The following is a 13,566-nucleotide window of genomic DNA, read 5'->3' as shown; positions in this document are numbered from 1 at the left end:
CGTTTCATTTGATTCTCGGCGAATCCGTGATGATGAACGGCTACGTGATACACCGGTTTTCAAACGTCGAACTTCGGCAGTAAGCGCAGCGATCTGATCTTGTAGGGAACTTAGTTCCAGTCCTGGTATTGTGCCAGAATTTGACGATGCCAACATTTTGTCTGCCATTTCTGCGATTTTCGGAAGGGCATCCTCGCTTATTGTCAACACAGGTTTGATTCGTTCGGGCATCCGTTGTAGAAAGAGCACTTTCATGACATCGTCGTTGATGTGCAATCCGCCGGCTAATTCCTGCATTCGGGCCAGCAGATGTGTTGGACGCATATCCCCCAGGTCGCAAGCATTCAATAATCGTTCCAATCTTCCTTGGGCGGAGATCTCGAAGCGGGCGATGAGACGATCCTTCACTGCTTTATATTTATTCGCTGCCGGAGGGTTTTGAACCAGATCCGCAATGTGGCATATTACGGATTGGTCAATTTTGTTGATAATGTGATAATATTTTGTTTCATCAGCTACCACTCCGGATAACACGAACTGCGCTTCGGCTTGTGCAAACCACATAGCCGGATCATTTCGCCAAAAATCCGGAACGACGATGCCATAGCTCCATTTGCATTGGAACACGACCGCATCGGCTCACTTGTGACGCGATCGACTTTCCAAAAATCGAGCTGGTATAATTTCCCAATACGAAAACCGCATGCCACAACTTCCGATCCACGATTAATTTTTACCTTCCCCCAACATGCATAACACGCATACCTGCTTCATCTGCATCGTAGTGCCGGAATACATGACCACGATCGTCTCGCCGCCTTTCGCAATCACTATTTCCACTGGTTTTCGCAAAGGTTTTAACTCTTCGAAAAGCGTCTTGTCGTTAACCAGGTGATCTGAGCAGGCAGAATCAATATACCACTGTATTCGATCCGACTTCACTGCTTCTTCTTTTCCTTTGCTCACACCTACGAAACACACGTCACCTTTACTGATGGCAAGGTGCGCCTTGGGCTTTCTTTCCTCCGTCTTCCTTTTCTCCTTCCGGATCGGGCAATCTGATATCTTATGCCCTTCCTTCTTGCAGCCAAAACATTTAAATGTTTTCTTTGGTAACTGCTGCTTCGATCCGAAAAAAGCAGTCTGTTCGTTGGTGAGGGAAAATGAATCTACTCCTTTCCGTTTCGTCACCTCGTCCAGTAGTCGACACTTCACAAATTCAATGCAAAGTTGTTCTTCTGACATAGTTTCGAGTGCCGTTATTACAGCAGCATACGATGGCCCTAGTGTCAACAGTAGATGGCAGATAACATTAACTTTTTCCAGCTCTGCACCAGTCGAGCGGTACTCGCGGACAAGTTTATCGAACAGCAGGAATTGCAAACTTCCGCCGTCGAAACGGAGAGATAGCATCCTCCGGTTGAGGTGCATTCGACTAGCTATACTCCGACGTTCGAAAACTTGCTGCAGGGCATCCCACCCAACTAACATTTAATGTCAATGTAAATGTTATTTCAACTCGTCTATACGGCTTCAAGCTGAATATTTGTGCTATACATATGATCAAGAACTTCTATTCAATGCTTTTACCAGCAAATCTGGCGAATCTATTCAGCTATTTTTGACGTGTCTGCACAACTACTTTACAGCATGTTACACAATTTTTTCTCAATCTTTACTAAACCATTTAGTAATATAATTCGCTTCAATGGCGCTTATTCAGATTTTTTGAATCTGTTAAATAAGTTTTATACAGCCACTGAATTCAATTTGATTAAATATTATTTGAGAGGAGAGTAAATTTCGGAGTTTATTCAATGTTTTTTTTTGTGAAAACTCAAATATCAATTTTGTTGCTACCTAGATTCGAACTCCTGATCTCCTGATTTAATGGCCGCTGCTCTGTCATCACCGTCACTTTGACATAGGTAAATAACAAAGATAATTATGGATGTGCTTCTTCGCATACCCTATAGGTTGTTTTACTAACGCAATTTTCAGATTCATGCTGTATAAACGTTAGAAAGAGGCCTACATGCTGCTTTCAGTACATAAGCTTAAAAATTATGCTTTCAGCATTATTTCAACCATTATTCAAACATCTATCAGCATGTTCTGTTGGCTAACTTTTATCCATCATCAATCGCTGAAATTGTTTTTAGGCAACATTTTCTCGATCTGTACAGATGCTACTTTGCTGCTAATCGTTTAACAGTAGCCGTCAACAGAAATATCGCTTCTAAATGGCTTGTTCTCTTACGCTATCTGCTAGCATTAATGACAGCGCTTTTTCAGTTGCTATAAAGCAGGTGAATACCTTTGTAGCTGCATTACAGAAATCAATAGCTCATACACAGCTCCGGCAACAAAAATCAAATGTAAACATAGCGGTTTTGACGTTCCATACTGATATGCTATTAAAGAAGCAGTATAAGGTTTACTTAAACGTTGTGTAATCTTCAAAGATACAGAAGTTGCCTAAAAGCTTCGTCAGTTCATTTATAGCGCCATTACGCTATATTGTTAGTGCTGTAACAACAGCCAAAACGTTTTCATTGTGAATGCTACTCACCGTAATATGGGAAGCTGCTTACAAGCAACTCGGTTACATACATGAGCTCTTAACCGATAAGCTTTGTTGCTAATTCAGACAGAGCTGTTTTATGACTATATGAAAGCTGCATAAACGATAAAAGATTAAATATATTCGGCACACTGACTAGCTGATAGATATTTGGGTAATAGTCGAGTTGAAGTTTAAGGGATTATTTGCGGATGTTTTTTTCTTTTATTCAGCATTGGCTGCTTTTATTCAAATATTATACAGCCAAAGGCTAAAAGTTGAAGCTTTTAGCACCAAAATTGTTAGTTGGGCAGACATCCTTCGGGGAATGTTTATCTTGAATGTATTCAAGCTGCGAGTCGTGAATGAGCTTAGACCGTTTCTGCCGTTCCACTTCTTTCCTCTTCTTGATTTCGGCTGTATCCCCTGGTGCTTCCATCAGTTCATCAATCTCATTGGCATTCGTCCGAACACACTCGACGAGCTCGTGTTCCTCCAGAAGGATAATCATATTATGGATTAATTAATTTAGCTTTAGATGTGGTGTTGTTCGGAGACGATGTAGATGCTATGGAAGGCCGTCTTGAATCAACAAAGATAGTGGTCCTTATTACGAACGTCACTTCACGGTGAAAACGAAGTGGAATGAGCACACCCCTACTACGGGAATCACCCAAGTGATGAAAAACAAAAAAGTTCATCCAAAGTGACAACTGGATGAACTCGGGGCTATTATGGTTGCCACGTCACCCGCATTTTAGCGAAAAAAATGACATGTACCGTGGAAAGTTGTCACCTTCGTTTTCAAACGTGAAAAGCAGTCGCATATAATGGAGTAAGTTGAAAAATGATTGTTAAGCAAATATACTTAAATTTTTAATTATTGAAATTATTATAAAAAGACAAACAAATTCCAGTTTGCTTGGTTTGTGTCCTTCATGGAGGAAAATCCCGAGCTGGCTAGAGGAAGCAAATTCGTAGCGCGGGATTTGGTTACTTCCCTATGGTGGAAGATAACGGATTCCTTGAACAGTTTGGGCCCTCCAAATCGTTCCGTTGCAGCCTGGCAAAAGGTATTTGCTTATATTTTGCTGAAATTTTGGACCGGCAATTTTGTTTATCTTATAATAGGTTTGGAATGACAAAAAATTGCAACTGAGACGAAAGTTGCAGCACAACAAGACCGAGCTGACGGCCACTGGAGGTGGGCCAAATAGCCTGCATTCTTTCAACGATCTGGAAGAAACCATAATTCGCCTCCTTTCGCTGGAGAGAGCAGTCATAATGGTAATATAATAGAATATTTCATAATTTATTAACATATCTAATAATCTCTTTTCTAATAAATTTAGGGTCTGTTTTCGGTACGCAGTTGGCATCCGGTCAAGCACCCGGTTCATCTGGAATGGATGAAAACCAAAACCTAGCCGAAGTATCAGCTGGCGAGCCGCAGGCTATAGAAGACGAGGAGCCTACACGGGACAATGCAGCTCGGGAAGATGAGCCAAGAGGTCAGTCGAATGGACGAGGACGTGGACGTGGACGAACAACCAAACGTAATTTCCGAAAAGCTCTCCTCGAAAAGCAGACTGACGATCTCTGCAAGATAAAACGCCATGTATCGGATTGCGCACGATATGCGCGTAAATCGTACGATTTGCACGAGAAGCGATTTGCGCTTGAAACAAACCGATTTGAGCTGGAAGAGGAAAAATTTCGATTCAAAAAGCAGATGATCCTGGATAAGGAGAAGAATAGAAATCAGCAGCTAGATTACCAGTTGCAGATGCTGCAATATAAAAGCAGAAGCTCGACTTTGAGATGAGACGAAAGTCTGAGATACCTGAAGTTAGAGACGAAAGTGACGATGAGTAGATTACTTCTTGCTTTGTTATTGTTCTCCTTTTTCTGTAATAATTTAATTTAAGCAATTAGTATTTTAACGTCATTGTTTTGAAGACATAAAAATAAAAATGAGAACGCTGAAAACTTTTTCATACTCACTGTAATATTTAGTACTATTCCTTACTATATTTATTCAGTTATGAACTCTCTAAAATACTAAAAAACATTTTAATAAAGAATTTAAAAAAATATACTATTATTATTTTATTATTTAGTATTTTCTCCGATATTTTATACTGCTCTGAACGGCGTATTCCTATCTCGTTTCCTATCCACGTTTCCGGGCCAAGAACATTATTTACACGCTTAAAATAAATCACAGATTTCTATGACGTTGATGCAAAAACGAATTGAATTCTGATCTTTGTATCACTGGGAGTATGTATCATATCATAAATGCTGACGTGTTTTTATTTATACGTGTAGATCCAAAACCACTCCAGTTATATCTAGAATGATCATGAAAATAAACTTGATAAAACTCAATTATCCGAAGGAAAAAACGCCAGCAGGAATAATGCACGAAGATTCTATGAGAAGTTAAACCATTCACGTAAGGACTCCACAAAACGCTCCAATCGAAGAATAATCGCCGCCGTATCAAACTGACTATCTACCAGTCTTCACGAAAACATGAGCGGCGCTGAGCTTGAGTGCAGTTTTTGCAAGTTCATGTTCATCCCGAGCGCGCGTTCTCCTTCAAGCTCGTGTTCACCATCAGCATCGAACATGGGTGCGAAAAATGAACGCGGTGCGGCTCAGCTCAGGCTCGAGCTCAAGTTCAAAACTTGGGCTGTGTGTTCAGGCTGTGTGCTCATCCAGCATGCTGTGTGCTCAGACTGTGTGCTTAGGCTGAGAACTGAGGCTGTGAGAATAGGTTTTGGGCCGAGCGCGATGCTTTACGATTATGCGGCACGTTTCGCATTCGCCATAGTTAAGCGGCATAGCAAAAAAAGATGAATCGGAGTTGGTAGATGAAAACAAGTTGTGCTTTCAGCATTTGCATTTGCGTGCATCAAACGGGACGTTCGCAAAAGTACCCATTCTGCGTGGCCCTTTAGTATGCGAAAAGCAAGCGTGTTATGTTTTATTGTAGAAAATAATCCAAAACGTGAAGCAAACTAACTTTAACATGAAAATTTAGAGTGTTAGCAAAGATGGTACATAACATTATTGTTTCTATCCAGCTTTATTAAAAGAATGAAACTCAATTGGGGAAGCAAATGAAATATAAAATCTTCCTAAAAAAATAAAAACATAAAAAGTGTACAATAAACGGATTAGTTAATTGATTACCACTAGCATGTTTGGGTCCAGTCTAGAGTGTTTTCGTGAAGGAAACATTTTCGACGCCCTGGACATAGTATATTAATTGTGTTTTCTACATAAGATACACAAAACACATGTATACAATGGCAGGCATAGAAAAGCCTCAATTATAACGGTTCCTTTAAATGCTAATAGGGAACACTTAGTTCAAAACAGGTCAAGTTGTAGTTGAAATGTAGATCCACTGAAGAAGAAATGTTTCGATGTTGTAAACTGTGTGTCAACTTATTTTGTTTTCCACAAACCCTCAACAAATTGTGTTGAACATATAGAATTGTGATAAGAAAATTATTTTGAGCTTTTTAGTGGAATGTTTTCACCTGTCATAAGACGAGTTTAAACAATCCCATTGAATTCCACCACTTAATTGTATCCTGACAGATACGTATTTCGACCTCAACAGTAAGGTCGTCTTCAGTGTCTCGTACTTGACTCGACGTCGAGTCAAGTACGAGACACTGAAGACGACCTTACTGTTGAGGTCGAAATACGTATCTGTCAGGATACAATTAAGTGGTGGAATTCAATGGGATTGTTTAAACTCGTCTTATGACAGGTGATATAGAATTGTTTTTTTCTATAGTAGGTAGATACATAGTAAAGTACGTGAGTTAAAATTTATGCATTAGTTGTTCAATAATTCCGATTTCACATGGAGGCTTATATAATCGTGAATTAAATACTTCATTGTTGATTATCGCATTGCCAAAATATGTACACACATTTCCATCCCAAGTAGAGAGAAATCCCTCAGTGCCGGACAACTTAGTCACATTACGTAAAATTCTATAAATTTCGGGTTCTGCGATAGGTACCTTTTATACACAAAATATACGATCCATATTTGATTATTCGAACATGGTTTCTGATGATGTACTTTGATAATGACTGAAGGTAAAAAAATCACGGATTACCAAATCGTCCTCCAATATCGTAAACTTGAGCGGCATAGGAAAGCAACCGAAAGAATTTTTGAAACTCTTCTCAACAAGTCTAAAATATATTCAATTAAAAATGGTTAGAAGTACGGGGTTGGACTTTCCTTATGCTTATGTTTTTCGTAGAATGTCCTTTTACTCTGTCATTGAGGATATTTCAAATATCTACGCGCATAATAAGAAGATAAATAAGTTCCTTTTTACTTTTACTAACAAAGTATCATCGAACCATTGAAATTCAATTATATGAGAACTAGAGATTCAACACAAATATGCTAAGCCTAGCCAACCAAGCAATGTCTGTTGATTTTGATTGTAACCGATGTTATGTACCGTGCTCAAAGCGGCGCTCACAGCCGCGCTGAAAACATCAATGTTCGAGCGCCGCTGTGAGCGCGGTGCAAAACATGAGCATCCAGCCTACGCTCGAGTTCATGCTCATTTTTACGAGTGCACGTTCGAGCCCGAAGCGAATGTTCATTCGAGTGCGGCAGCACGGATAAACATTTGCGCGGGGCTGCACCTTGAAGACTGCTATCTACAAAACGCTCATTAGACAGGTAGTCCTCTGCAAACACACCTGGACAATGCTCGTGGAGAACCAAGGCGCACTTGAAGTCTTCGAATGGAAAGTTTTGCGAGCTATCTATGACGGGATGCAGAAGGGACGATACGCTTCATGGAGGAGGCGAATGAACCACGAGATGCATCAGCTGTTGGGAGAACCTTGGTACTAACCGCAAATATCGGAAGACTACGACGGGCCAGGCAAGTAGTCAGAATGTCGGATAATAATCCGGTGAAAATGGTTTCCGACAACGATCCCGCACAAGAAAGCGAAGTGAGCAACTAGCAAGGTGGACGGACCCTCCGTAGACGGTGTGGTTGGCGACTTACAGCCATGGACCGTGCTGAACGTAGACGACTGTTATGTACTGCAGAGGCCACTCGGGGCATAGACTGAATAAATATAAATATTACGCCGAACAAGAAACCAACGATCGGAAGGAGCGATGCTATTCTAAAAGTAGGGGCGCTATTATAGGGATAGCGATGAGGACTCCCGTGGATGTAGAATAAATAGTCTACATCTGGCATGATATTTAAAAAGGACTATGTTATCTTTATGAACAAAATTGTGTATGTCAATGGAGAGCTTATTTCAATCCACCAGTACAAACTAACAGATCAGAGTTCTCTTTTCCTGCAGGTAATGTTGGTTTGGATTGGTGAGTGTATTGAAATTTTTGTTTACAAAATATAGATAGACCCTTTTAACATGTTACGCCAGACATCTCCCTCAGAATATAATGATTGGACTCGAAATATGTATGGTTGAATAATTAGTTTTAATTTTATCCTTTTTTGTTTGTATTCAAGAAGCAGCAACAACAAGGCAGTTCACAAAATGTTATTCAAAATTTGTTCTCTGATTCTTACTCCCTCATTTTGATTTCCGTTAACATCACGCAAATCTAAATCTTCTCCTTCATCTGCTAATTCCGGTTCGTCGTAATCCATTTTATGTTGAATGCGGAGATTATGTAGGGCAACACAAACGTTGATAATCTGTGTGGCTTTTTCAGGTGTATAATGAAGTTGTCTTGCTCCTAATAAACACCGGAACGTATTCTTGGCCACTCCAATGGACCGTTCCACGGTGATTCGGGTTTTGGAATGTATGTCATTGAACCTAGTGTGTCGTTCGGTGGTATTGGCACCTGTACGGAAAGGTGTTATGAGAAATGGTTTCAAAGGGTAACCAGCATCACCTGTAATTATTAAATTATAGATTTAATTTCACAAACATTACATTATTTACGTTGTGCGTTACGATTAGATAGTTTTGTATCCATTTCAATATATTCAATAACTAATTTATTACCGAGTAATCAGGAGCTCCTCTCCCCGTTGTTGTACCTTTGTAATAACAGCTGATTTAATGAACTGCCGTTCCATACAAAAGAATCGTGGGAGGATCCTGGATGATTAGCATCGAGATAGCGGATCATTAAGTTATTATCACAAACCTGTAAAATTTGCAAATATTAGCATGAGAGAATGAGGTCTAAAGCATTGATTCAACTTACCAACAAAACATTCAGACTGTGAAATCCTTTCCGATTATAATACAGATGTTTATCGCGAGCCGGTGGGATGATGCTTATGTGGGTTCCATCTATGCATCCAATTACTCCTGAAATCCAGTTTTCTGGTAGAACGCCAGTTTAATGGCATTTGTTTCTCGATCTTCGGACGGAAACTGGATAACAGTAGGACACACTTCATTTTCAATGATGTCCAATACAATTTGCAGCACTTTTGACATTGTTGGTTGTGCCAAGCCAATGTATCGGTCGTTTCCCACACCTTTCTGGTAATTACCTTCTGCAAAAAATCTCAACGATGCCGCTAACATGACCGTTGGAGAAACAGACGTGGACAATTGAACTGGGTTGATTTTTGCAGTAATGATTTCCAGAAGGTATACAGAAATATCCTTTGAAACTCTGAACAGTCGGATGAATCTGGGGGATGAGTTTCAATGTACACTTCCGATTAAGCTAACAAAGTATTTTCAAAACTTACGATTTTTCTGTTTGATCAAGCGGATTCGAGTTATCCCTGATCCGCCTACGTTCTGCTGCCAGGTTAGCATAATCCTCCTCGTCCTCACTGTCGGTTTCGAACCACAATTCTACACTCATTATTGAAAAATAATTTCCACAAAGTTGAACTTTTAATCATTATTCAAGTCAAAACATCAGCTAAAGAAATGACAGCTCATGTAGCCGATGTCGAATGTCACTGCTTCAGGGCTATTCTGAACATCACATCACTGTCGCTGTCACTTCACGGAGTTCATTTTGATCACTTCACTGTACGTGACAACGATAATAGGTCTAACAAGGTGAAGTGATGTGTGTATGGAGTGCAAGTGAACGTGAAAGTGACAACGATAATAAGTACCAGTATTAGGCGTTTTCGTGGAACAAGGTTCAAAATATGTAGCTGTTTGAATTACATGTAAAATTTTTTTGATGGTTGTTTGGTGAACGGTTCTGAACTGTGACCCAATTTGGCCTTTCGATTCAGTTTAGACTAATGCTGTCCAATGAGCAGCTCGAAGTAGCTCGAAGTTGTTCCCGTCCTGCTCGTTCTTTTTTGTCAACAAACGGGCATGAGCGTGACAGGAACAACTTCGAGCTACTTCGAGCTGCTCATTGGACAGCACTACTGCTTTCACTAGGTAATTTCCAAAACATTAGACGAAAGATGGGAAGCAGTTTTACGATAGACGGGGATACCTTCGAGGTGGTCGAGGAATTCGACTACCACGGATCCTTGCTAACGGCTGATAACAATGTTAGTCGTGAAATACAATGTCAATAATGTTTCAAATTCTTTTTACGTCATGTGCCGCAAAAAGAAGGCCATAAAACGAAGTTACGTATAAAAAAACTGCCGTTAAAAGAGGGTTGAGTTGAAAGGCAAAAACTGTTCACAATCATAACAAGGCATGAAAACCAAACTTGTATACAAGTGCGAAAAAACAGAATCGGATAGGTAGCCCCGAACCAGAAGTGATGATTCTCGCTTTGTTTTCGCTCATTTTGTGTTAGGGACCGCACAGCTGTGTAGAACAAGTTGAAATGCATCATCAGAACCAATGTATTGCGAAACTAGCAAAAGTTTACGAGGGCCTGGACATGTTGCAGGAATAGCGGACAGCAACCCTGTTAACATGATGTTCGCTTCAAATTCGTTTGTAACAAGAAGGCGTGAAGCACAGCGAGTAAGATGGAAGGATTGGATACGACACGACCTGGCCAGCGGTACGCAGTCGTGGTTGGAGGGATATTGTTGCGTCGAATTTGTATGGGTCGTTTTTGATCATGATCAATTCGAGAGTTGCAGATCTTCAGTTTTATTGTCCTATTCGGCTTTAATCGTAATGTATGTGATATTTTTTATAGTGAAAGTAAGCTCCTATTATCTACTGATTTCCAGACGTTGTTCTTTTTATTTATGTGTCATGATTCAATTTTTGCACTGTAAATCGAATAATACATATTGATCAAAGTGGTTTCTTTGGTTTTATTGTTTTAATACTAAAATTTGCACGAGTTCTATATTTGTTAGCCTTCACGTTGTATAATAATCATATAATATCGAAATGGTATAGTTTACATTCAATTGCACATTCAGATTTGATCATGTTTAAACGAAGTTCTGGGAGTTATCATCAATATCGTTAGTTGTGCTAGTAATATAACTTTTGGAATTTAATCGACATTCCTTTTTCAGTGAATGATGTAATCTTTCAGAAAATCTTCCTGAATATTTCTGCAACAAAATCAACAAGAACGAATTCGGATATTTATTCACTTGTAACGTAAAACAAGATTTAAACAGAAATATTTGAGCTGACGGTAACTCAACAGTTCAACTAGGTACAACAAGCGTCGACATCTACACAACAATACGGCTAAGGATTTTCTTCAGGTTTTTTAGTTTTCAAATGCGAGAGATATGCTACTCTGACTATCATGCATGCAGCCTCCGTTTTTTTTTTGGTAAATACGAGATTCAGTATCAGATTTTTCATTAGAGATCAATTGGTTAATATGTTACATCAATACAAAATCGTGATTCTGCATGGAGTGCATTTGGGAATGGTTTACCACAACTTGTTGTGGTAGAATTTCAGATCGAAATGACCATGATCGGTCAGATGGCTACTGTCGGAACCCTTCGAGTGAACCGACTCATTATCATTATCTCCGGAAAGACTGTTCCGAGTGCTTGATTTTCCAATCGGACGGTTTATTTTCACCGATCCGAATCCCTCGTTCTCCTCCTGATCGAATTCCATCTTTCCCGAGGGCATAACGGCGGCGCCTACCCCGGAGGACATATTCTTCAGGCCAGTGTGCTGTTTGGAGTACCGGATCGGTTTCTTCAGGCCCGGATGCTCCGGCGTCTGCTGCTGGCTGATCGATTGAGGAGAAGCAGAATTTTCACGATTAGTCATCATCTCCTGGTGGGGAGACTGGTGCTGCGAAAGCTCGAGGTGATGCGGGTGGAAGCTGTATGGATCCGGATCGGCATCCGGTTCCGGTATGTCTGCATATTCGTCGGCAAATTTCACCTGCTGCTGCTGATGATGGTGATTGGCGTGATAATCGGTGAAGTCGGTGGGCGGTTCCGACATGGACAGATTCCGCAAGTTGGCCGATAGAACCTCCTCGGCAACTCCGTCACCGTTGCTGCCGGGCTGTTGGTCCGGGTTCGTTTCCTGCTGGTGGTCATACTCGTTCGAGTCGTGATGGGGATGATCATGATCGTGATGATGGTTTTCGTAGTCATTATTGTTAGCGGAAGTAGCTGGAGGCGCATGATGGTTGTTAGTGGAAGAAGGAGAGGTGCTGCAAACACAAAGTCACAAACCAGGTTTTGTTGTGTTCGAACTGGGTTAGTACTACAGATAGATGGTGAACTTGGCAGATTACTACATAAAAGGTTTCGAACGGAATAGTGATACAAACAAATGCATATTCATGCTGTACAAATGCGGAACTACGTGGGACTATTTGGGATGGTGATATTTTTGTCCTTTAAGATAAGAAGCCAAACTTATTCGATTTTCGTAACAATCTGATGAAACAAAATCAGTGCAGTTTATTAAGTATAAAAAATAATCAAAAATAACAAAATCGGAAGAAAATTGTCGATCGCGAAAAATAATAATTTAGCTATTGTTTTTATTGCCAAGAGCAACCTGATATTGCAGAAATAGCCCGTCTTTTAATCGAACTTGGTAAAATAACGATTGCACATAGATTCGTAGCACCTCAAATAAAGGACGATCAGATCTTAAAAGTAATTACATAATTTCCTCATTGAAAAAAAAATGTCACACTCCATTGGGTCTCATCTCTGGATTGCAATAGGTCGATCACATAATTTCATTGCCGCGCGGCTGAAAACTCAAAAACTTAGTGTAGAAAACTACAAATACGTATGCACTAGTAGCTATATCGGTGTTAGGAGTCAGGTGTGTGTATTTTTGTTCAGTTTAAATCATAGAAACTAATACGATTTTGTGGTGGTTGAAGCTCTATATAAAATTTCTGGAAATAAATTGAAATTGGCGAAATTAAATTCTAAACCTACGAAGTCTAACATCAGCAAGCAAATAAGACAATATGTCGTGGAAGATGGTTTGATGGCTCACCTATTGGGCTCCGTGGAAACCGTTGTGGGGCTGTTATGAATTATCTGAAAAAGAGCATACACACAAAACAGTTATTAAGGAAGTAATCACATACAATAAAGGCACGAATTTCACTTCGGATCCAGGCAAGGGAAATGCAATTATTTGGATTGGTTCGGAAGGATATAAATCAAAAGCCTCAAGCAGTGATATTATGACACGCTCATAATAATACAGAAGCTCAACCGCAACAACTAAATTGCATGCAATTGTAAGTACGACTTGAATTGCTTGAGTTGAGGATTACACTGGCACTTGAGTGCTCATTCAGAATAATTACTTCACGGCAATCTAAAACTTGCATAGCGAAATAGAAATAACGGGCAGGCAAAATCACTTTAACCCACTTTTTGATTGATATGTAGGTGCCAGGTAGGTTCTCAAATTGGATGGATAGAATCTAAGAGTGTAATCATTTTGGGCTTTTCAGCAACAAAGTTTTGCACGACAGGTCATGATGTATAATCAGTTCTAGTAGTCATGGATGTAGATAGAATATGAATCAAAAAAGATCAATCATCAAAATGTTTTTAATGAAATGCTCTAATATTCGA

At 39.9% G+C, this 13,566-nt stretch overlaps 2 protein-coding genes and 1 pseudogene across 6 annotated transcripts in view; 1 reads left to right on the top strand and 2 right to left on the bottom strand.

Moving 5' to 3' along the window:
• Positions 1 to 3,501: 3,501 nt before the first annotated feature.
• On the top strand, positions 3,502 to 4,608 carry LOC134208802 (uncharacterized). The gene is made up of 3 exons (XM_062684749.1): positions 3,502 to 3,636; positions 3,695 to 3,850; positions 3,916 to 4,608. The coding sequence occupies exons 1-3, from the start codon at positions 3,502 to 3,504 to the stop codon at positions 3,988 to 3,990; spliced, it is 366 nt and encodes a 121-aa protein (XP_062540733.1). The 3' UTR covers positions 3,991 to 4,608.
• A 3,457-nt stretch (positions 4,609 to 8,065) lies between these two features.
• On the bottom strand, positions 8,066 to 9,472 carry LOC134213942 (putative nuclease HARBI1; annotated as a pseudogene).
• Positions 9,473 to 10,728: 1,256 nt separating this feature from the next.
• Positions 10,729 to 13,566, bottom strand: part of LOC134217493 (alpha-tubulin N-acetyltransferase) — a 90,381-nt gene continuing 87,543 nt past the window's right edge. For all 5 annotated transcript variants that reach the window (XM_062696258.1, XM_062696261.1, XM_062696259.1 and 2 more), the window contains exons 7-8: positions 12,974 to 13,017; positions 10,729 to 12,164 (exon numbers count right to left, since the gene is read on the bottom strand). In XM_062696258.1, coding sequence (XP_062552242.1) covers positions 11,417 to 12,164; positions 12,974 to 13,017 — 792 coding nt within the window. In that variant the 3' untranslated portion in view covers positions 10,729 to 11,416. The remainder of the gene's footprint in view (positions 12,165 to 12,973; positions 13,018 to 13,566) is intronic.

This window comes from Armigeres subalbatus, chromosome 2 (genome assembly GCF_024139115.2).
Source record: "Armigeres subalbatus isolate Guangzhou_Male chromosome 2, GZ_Asu_2, whole genome shotgun sequence".
Lineage (NCBI taxonomy): Eukaryota > Metazoa > Arthropoda > Insecta > Diptera > Culicidae > Armigeres > Armigeres subalbatus.
The sequence above is the reverse complement of the archived record's forward strand: the minus strand, read 5'-3'. Positions and strand labels throughout refer to the sequence as shown.